Genomic DNA, 8,982 nt, shown 5'->3' on the forward strand with positions numbered 1-8,982 from the left:
AAAACAGGTGCAACAGCAGTTACTGAAACACAGACCTCTGAGTGCTCTGCATGCAAAGAGCAAAATATAGAAGGTACAAGAAGGCCAAAGCCTACAGCCATTGCTGAGCTAAAAATTACTCCAGTATGTGTTAGATATCTTTTTTGCCTCAGAAAGTGAAGATTCAGTCCTACAGTAATGCAGTGTATTTCTCACATAGACTAAGCTAAAGTTAAAGAGAACATGCTGAGGTTCCTGGCCAAGCACAGATTCCCGCCTGGATAGTGGCTGTTGTCTCATCCCTACTCTGGGAAGACAGCTTCATTTCATGAGCACATGCCTTGCATTTTCCTCAGTCATGTTTCATGAAGGGCAATACTGCTTGAATCTTGAATGACACTGATACCTTCCCCCCCTGCCTAGCAATATTGTGATATTGCCATGAATCACGTAGCTATTTTTGGACAAAATGAAATTTCAGGGAGTGAGAGAGGCATTGAGGGTCCCTCTCTCGCCTCCATCATCCTTGCTCTGAAAATGATCTGGGGAGCAGACCCTGGAAACTTCTGGTCATTGGTGGTAGCTGCAGTGTCCTGGAACTCCAGATGATGCAGCAAAAGGCCATCTGAGAGGACAACAAGCACCTGCTGTGGTAAAAAGCTGACACACAACAGAGAAGTCAAACTCTCGTGCTTGCAGTAAAATGGGAACTGTGGTGACTGAAGGTACGTCACGGTGTTAGCGGGTTGTTGAATGGCACAGCATTGTCAGCTTAACAGATCAGTACTGACTGCACAGTAGCTCAATGGATCCAGCATTCTTCTGAAAACTTAGAAAGTACAGTATGGAAATGAAAACTTTTCTGCAAAGTGATGATACTGTAATCCATTATCAAAAAGCACTTTGGTAGCAAGTACTAGAGATAAGGCACCTGCTTGTTATCTGAATCTGAGAGGCACCTGGGAACAACAGGAAAGAGCAGAGAGTTACTCGCATAGCTTTTTATAATTAAAGGGATAATGATTTGATCTGGAATTAATGTTTGGAAGCAAGCTGTGTGGCTAGGGAAGCACTTTAGAATTCACACCTTCAAGTATTTGATTGCTGTAGAGGAGTCTGCTTTTTTGGCATGCAGCATATATTTGGTGTGTAAAGAAATACAGAACAGCTTGACCTTGAGCATTTAATCTCTTCTGAGGCACACAGGTTTTGAATGGACATAGACATAATTAGAGTTTTTAAATTACACAAGGCGTGCTCAATCTTTCCATCAGTGTATAGCTGGAAGAAAATATGGGAAGGATCTCTGCGTGAGAGGAAAGGACTCCTACTTTCCAGAAAAAGCATCTCCCATGTTTGCGAAGAGAGGGAACCTTTAAATCTCAGCTCTCCTCTGTTTACTGCAATTTGATATAAGGCACTAGACATGAATAAGGAGAAAGGTGCTGATAGTGTCTTATCCTTGCATCATCTATCACAGATTTAGCAAAAAGAGAGCCTGATATCAGCCATAGTGCCACTGTTGAATTTATAGAAGGGTTTGGAATTAGCCTTTTTACCTTTTTTTACCTTTTACCTTACCTTTTTCTATCCACTGTATTTACCAAAGCGAAATAAAAAGACCTCACATAAAGGTATTTGCCTTATTCAGAAAACAATATCATTTAGAATTGTATAAATAGTAGAATACTAAACAAAGAAAGAGTGTCCTGTCATAAACCTAGCATGGAAAAACCCCAGGAGTTCATCACCTTCTCAGACATCCACATAGTTCAGGACTAAGTGGGCTGATACCAACGGCATGAAATGAGCAGAAAACAAGATGAAAATTGTACCCTGATCAACTACAGAGAAACTAGTGAAGAAATGTTTGTTTATATGAATTTACTTTCACTTCAGGTCTGTTCAGGTAATAAGGAGAGAAAAATGCTCACTGTTTTTTAGGATTTTTTTCCCTCTCCCCTTTAAAAGACTTTGGCTATTCATTAGTTGTTTCAGATATTTTTAGTAAGTGTTATAATTAAGATAAAAATGTAATTCAAATTGTAACTGCTGTTTCAGCAGCTTAGAACTTTTCAGACCAATTTCTTTCTTCTTAAAAAGACATGGTCAGGTATTTCTCTTTTGCTTTTAAATTGCAAAGTTCTATTTTGTTATAAATTATAATCAAGTAAAGAACATAATTTGATTTATCAGCGCCAAATTCAGATTTACTCTAAGTGACAACTGTGTTTTATACCACACACATAACGAGCTTGCCTTGATTCCAAATGCAGGTTTAAAAGAAAAAAAATGCTAATATTAAAACCAAGATATTGCAGATAAATAAATACTAATTGAAATCAATAGAGCCAGATTAATTTGCATCAAATCAAGACCCAGACCATACTCTGAAGAGCCATAAATGGGAAAATAAATAGGCATCAACGTTTTTTCCCCAAAACTGCCTTTCTGAGAGTAATCACAGTACCTGAATGCTCTTAATTTAATCATTCACTGGAGGATGTTACAGGTAAGTGCTCATAATAAACAGTAGGTGTTTCCCTGAGGGCCATGACAGTTTGCATAATGTGTTAGCTATTTATTTTGCAGTGTTATGGTGACAGAAAACTGTTACAGTACAGCTAATTCTAATGAGATTTTTCATAAATGTCCTTTGCTAACGAGATATCTTGTTTAAGCTCTGAGTTTCAGAGGTTAAAATAATACAGCACCACCAGTACAGTCATTGCTGTTACATATGATCCAATTCCTTTTTCTTTAATTAACTTTTGTATGTTCTAATCTGTTTATAGATGAAGACATCGAGAGCCCCACAGCTGGAGCAGATGTGGCCGTTATTGGAGGTAAATAGCAGATTGTACTAAGCAGCACCATTAGAATTAAAGCAGAGGGTTGGTTGATGGGTTGCATTTTGCAAAACCCCGACTTTGCTGACAAGACAACAGGAGCGGCACAATTAGAGTTAATTAGGCCAGTGGGAAATCTGGTCCCAGAGAGGCTATTGGCAAGATAACGAGATGAGATAATGAGCATAAACCATATAGGGAGCAGTACCACCCCCATCCATTTCCTCATTTTAAGACAAAATGCCTAAAGGTCCAGCAGCAAAGTCAACCTCTGATATTCTTCATTATTCACTGGGCCAAGATTGTCATTTAATACAAAACTGGTGTAGCACCTTTGATTTGAGACATGCTAGCTCATACCAGCTGACCCTTTATTTTTACAGAATATACCACGGTGCATTTCCTTGTGTTCCATTAGAGCTCTCCCATGCATTTAAACTAAATACAGTTGTCAGAATAAATGAGCAAAGCTGTGTTCATGGAGAGAACCTGTCTTTTTATTTTCATTGTGTTTGTTCATTTCCATGCTAACGCACTAATTTCAGTCATTCACAAGGGGGTATACCAATCATTAGTGCAAATTGGTGAGGTTCTGCTATATTTCCCTCAGGTCCCATCTCCCGTAACTTTAATTTGAGCTTTCCATGAACAAGTAGCAGGTAAATTGATTTGTACTTAGACCCTTAGGCTTATTAATATTGTGCTACATCCAAAGCCTATTAGAACCTCTTGTGTCAAGGGATACCAGTGAGGTCCTAAAAACTGATGAAGCCCCCACTGCAACTATAATATTCTTGTAAACCTGAAGTTCTTTGTATAAGCAATTTCATTTCTGCTAACAGTAACTTCACTTTCCAGAACCAGGCACCATAAAATCTGCAGAATAACATTGCAGGCATATTTTTTAAGACAGAGTTATCATTTTTATTTATCCTGCTAATGTTCTGTCCATTCCCCTGTTTTCATGCCAATAGGGTATCCCCACTCAGTTTACTGATGTTGATAAATCTAAAGCTTTGGAGATACCCACTCCTGCCACATATCTTGAACACAAGGGACAGAAGAGAGATAGTGTCTACATACCCCTCATTTTCTCTGCAGAATAGTTGGCATTTCCAGGGAGCGATTCATCTGACCAAATGTAGGAATTCAGTTCTAGGAGAGGAATCACTCACACACAGACCAGCCACTGAAGATAGAGGAATCATAGAATCATAACCAGGTTGGAAGGGATCTCAAGGATCACCTGGTGATCCACCTGGCACCTTCTTGGCAAAAGCACGGTCTGGACAAGATGGCCCAGCACCCTGTCCAGATGAATCTTAAAAGTGTCCAATGTTGCAGAAAGACCAAGGGGAGTAACACAGATGGAGCCTCCTGACCTGTAGATGCCTATGAGTCAGATTAATTCCTACCTATTTCATCCTCACAGCAGCTTCACACTCTACATATGGGATTTTCCTAGGAATGTCTTGTTCAGGTGCTTTTTATTTTGTATTTCTTTAATGTATGGTTTACTCCTGGAATCATGTGAATATAGAATCATCCCAGTATCATGTACTTGTGCAGAGTCACAGCTAAAGAGTTTATAAGCACATCCCAGTTGTATCCAAAAAGTGTTAGAAAAAACAAAAATCACATAAGTTGAAAAAACTTTAAAATACTTCATTTTTTTTTCAGGATTCTTAAGTGAACAATTTCTTCTGGAGGGAAGGGGATACTTGTAATTTTTTGCAAGGGGGGCTTGTAATCTTTTAACAATGGACTTGTCAGGGTGTCTCTCTTTTATGGACTTCTACCTTCCACTGTAGAAAAGGAAAAAAAGGAAAGGGCTCTGGGAAGCAAGGACACACTGTGTTCTCTGTAGAACCATCCCTGGAACTTGAATTCACTTTCCTTTACTAGGAGTGCTTCCATTCTCCATTTAGTCCTATGCACATTTGGGTTACCTATGGAAATTTTTGTCGGTCAACACATTGCTAGTAATTAGCCTTAGTCCAGGAGACAGGAAAGACCTACCCAGAATCCCTTCCTCCTCCCAGGTGTCACTTCCACATTCATTACAATCAGACTTTCTTAATTAGAACACAGCATGAAATGGCAGCTTGCAAATACAGAGCAGTACTGCAGTCACATGGCTCCTGCTATTTGTTGAATGTCTCCTAAGAAATATTCAGCACCCTGTACTCCTGAAATTGAGTACACAGATGGAGGCAGGGTCAGATTGCCTGCAAACTCCCCTGGGTATATGTTACCAGAAGGATGAAAGAAACCTATTGGTTTTCCTTTACATTCTCTTATTTCTCCTCATTTTGTAATGAACTTTTAGCTCCAATGAGGTCAACAAAATCAAGCCACTGATTTGAAAGAAAGCTAGTGGGACTTTGACCTGCATTCCTGCAGTATCTATATCCCATCTTGTTTTTTGCAGTGTAAGATTCTGTTCTGACCCTGGCTTCTGCAACATGCGAACATCTTATAATACGTGGATTTTTCCCTATCAAGTAATTCAAGTTGTGATGCCTGGCTGTGAGATACTGCTTGTATTTTGTAACTGACAATACATTTAACTGGTCTCTTTCCTCTAGGTGTGATTGCTGCAGTGATATTTGTCCTCATTTGCCTGCTGGTGGTGATGATCCGGTACCTGTACAGGCATAAGGGTACCTACCACACCAACGAGGCAAAAGGAACTGAGTTTGCCGAAAGTGCAGATGCTGCTTTGAAAAATGACCCCACTATCCAGGAAGCAGTGGATGAGAGCAAAAAGGAATATTTCATTTGAGAGGCAAGGATTTCCATGGAGACTTCCCCAAAGGAATCAATCAGAAATGCTACATCAGCAAAAGCACTAAGAGGTGAATAGTATGAGGATACAGGCAAGCATCCTAATTGAAAAGTATGTCTTTACTTTTTTTGTCACTGGGTTGTTTCTTTTCCTCTGCCGGTGAAGAACTAAATGCCAGATACTTGCCTGTTGATTTTATTAGCAACACAGCTGGTCACAGTTGAAATCAATATCAGATGAGAAGAAACAAAATCTCAGTATGAGTGATACACCAAAACCAGATAAAGATAGCAAATGTCAAGCCTTGACATTTGGTGAAAATAGCAGATGCCAATGAAAAGTATCCTCCTAGAGTTAATGATGCATCCTATGTTGATATGATACAGAACTACCTGAAATTGAATTTTAGGTGGTCACAGAACAAACATTAAACTAGATAAAGCTGATGTAGCTGGAACAAAAATAGCTTTGTAGCCCAGATATCTCTCCCCTCCCCTTAAATGTGCAATTTTGCTGGCACAGGGGAGTGTTTTGTTTGTCTGGGGATTTAGATTGGGATTTTTTTTTTTTTAAATTTTTTATATATAAAAGTCAAAGACACTTCAAAGAAATAAAACTGTTGGAAAACATGGGAAATGTAAGAATGAAGGATTTATTTCTAACTTGCTCTGCATGGCAGCTTGAGAACTGCAAAATGTTGGAATTTACAAAGTAGTATATAATAGTCGGTAGACTTACAAATATGATTCCAATTAGTTGGTAGGTTCCCTGCATGCATGCATAAATAGGTAGATATTAAAAGGTAAAACATCTTGGTTTGAGCAGGCCTTTTGAAACAATGAAGCTCAGCTAGATTTTTTCATGTAAGATATTTTTGCCTGAGTATTTATTTATTTATTTTGCATTGGAAAATTCTCTTGAATGCCCACCAGCAGGATTTTGGATTTTTGCAGGGAGAGGAATTCAGTTCTGGTGCAGATACTCATAAATCTTTTACAAATGCAACCATAAGACTGCCACTATAAAGAAGCTTGCTCATCTGACTTATATTGATGTATCCCTCTCTATGGCTTCTGTATAGCCTTTGCATTGTGCTAGGTAAGAGAATTACGTCGATCGTCGATGCTTTATTATAAATAAATAGATTAGTCATGGTGGGTCACATGAAAAGATCTTATTCCTTGCCTAAGAATCAATGGTGATGAGTTTCTTTACCCCAGTAAGTTGGCTTCCTAATTGAAGCCCACAATTAGCTCTGAAAATAGGGTAATTGTTCTCTGCACCTGTTCATCCCCAGCTGCAATGGTGCTCTGGACTGCTGAAAATAGAGGGGGAGAAATACACAATAACAAATAAGACACTGATGAGCTCTGCTCAACTCGATATGTTTTTTCCTGTGTTTTGATTTATATATCTGTATACATATATATGAAGTCATCTACAGCTGTGCTTTCAAGACATTGTTGCTGATCACTTGTGCTCACTTCTTGGCACCAAAGCTTGGAAAGCTCCTGGACTCCAGTATTCATTATCAACACTGGCCACAAAAATGCTGTAAGAGAAGTCAGATCTGAACAAGAAAAGACTCTGAGGACCCAAGTGAAGAAATGGGATATTTTTGTCTTTTCAATCACAATCTCAGTCTTTTCTCAGTACCTGAAGGAGATGGACTCTGAATTATTCTTAGAATCCCAGTAGCTTTGATTTTGAATCTTAAATCCCCGCGTGTTTACATTTTAACCAAAGAATATAAAAATTATGCCAATTTTACTAAATGCTTAAGATATTTTTTGTAACATACCATTGCATAACCACATTGTATTCTGTGGCTAGTGGAGTATAAAATGCACAAAACCCAGCACTAGCAGAGCTCAAATATTTTGATATTATGCACCTGACTGTTTCCTTCTAAGATGCATCACTATTTTAATCTTTTTACTACTTTTGAAAAAGCAATCTGGTTTTATTTTTCTAGGGCAAGTGTTGGAGAAATTCACTAATCTTAGCGGTAAGACTGAGTTTGTAAAACTGAAGACCCCTGACCCTCCAGTTCAATAAAAATGTTAACATTTCCTTTGAGGAGAGGGTAAACAGTGTCTTGAGCTCTGCCGCATCTCCCACACAAGGCGTGGAAACACCAAAAAACTTTCCTCCTCCAGGTGCTGGTAGGACCTATAGAGGACTACCAGCCTTTTGTCCTCTTTCATATACTCAGAACCATGTAATGTAAGTTTGGCTGTTAAAGAAAACTGACTTTAGAGGAAGGTGTGAGGGAGATGGGGAATAAATTCCTGCCTCCCTCCCCAGTCATGAAATTCTGTTTTTTGCAACTTGAGCCTGCTGATTATAATTAGACAAGTGTGTCATACCCGATACACAGGAGAACCTGAATTAGTGTCTCTTTTGGTGTGTGTGTGAGTTTTTTAATTATGAGATGGACTGAGACAGACTAGCTGTCCACGTTGGAACTATAGAGGCCAGATTTTCTGGTGGTACAAGTTCAGTGGGGCTCAGCCAATTCTTACCAGTTCAGTCAACACCAGACTTTGTGTCATTGCCTCCCCTAAATCTGAACTGAATGCAACTACTGGTCTTTGACTATATCCTTTCTTAGGAGTTTAATTAAATCTCTTTATCCCATTTTCCCTATTCATCTAAACCGACAGTCCAAGAGTACAGCAACAGCTTCCCTACAGGTAATGAGCCACTTCAAATTTTTGCAGAGCAGTGACTGTGGCAAGAGCTAGGGTTTCAGTTAGTGGGTTGTTGTTTTTTTTTTTTTTTTTACAGTGTCCTTTTGGGTTCCAGGGCTTTGAGTATTTAGAAATGACTCAAGCGCACTGAACAGAGAGAAGAGATGGTTTGTGGAGATTTTCTCTTTATTTGTTTTTTCAGGACAAATTTTTCTTTGTAATGAAGAAAGCTCATGACATCTGATGAATGGCAGACTCTAGCAGCCTGATCCTGCTATTTTTTACTCATACAATAACTCTACTGTATTGAGTCATTCAATTTAGTTGTAAAAAGAGTGCATTAGAAACTTCCTAAAACTTTTAGGACTAATTAGCAAAACATCCTTCTGTAAGCAACATGCTGTGCTAATACAAACATTATGTACGATGCTGAGACAACTCAGTTGGCAGCCCTAGCTTTTCATCACTGATGATTAAATGATTTTTACAGTTTGCTTCCTGAATAGGCTAATTAAGGAAACAGTTTCTTTTTCACCCACATACTTTTATCCCAGGTCCCTCCACTGCTGTGGCCTGTTGTCCTGCAGCTCTCTGGTGCCCCATCTCCCCAGGCTCCCATCTGGATCTCTACTGCCTTCCCTATGGCAAAGGATTGGCCATTTATTCATGTATT

The 8,982-nt window shown here is 39.0% G+C and overlaps 1 protein-coding gene across 1 annotated transcript; it reads left to right on the forward strand.

Moving 5' to 3' along the window:
• Positions 1–682: 682 nt before the first annotated feature.
• On the forward strand, positions 683–5,613 carry GYPC (glycophorin C (Gerbich blood group)). Its single transcript, XM_075710408.1, has 3 exons — positions 683–704; positions 2,775–2,825; positions 5,417–5,613. Exons 1-3 carry the CDS (start codon positions 683–685, stop codon positions 5,611–5,613), a joined length of 270 nt encoding a protein of 89 aa, XP_075566523.1.
• The last annotated feature ends 3,369 nt before the right edge of the window (positions 5,614–8,982 follow it).

The sequence above is a fragment of the Pelecanus crispus genome, chromosome 5, assembly GCF_030463565.1.
Source record: "Pelecanus crispus isolate bPelCri1 chromosome 5, bPelCri1.pri, whole genome shotgun sequence".
NCBI classification, from domain to species: Eukaryota; Metazoa; Chordata; class Aves; order Pelecaniformes; family Pelecanidae; genus Pelecanus; species Pelecanus crispus.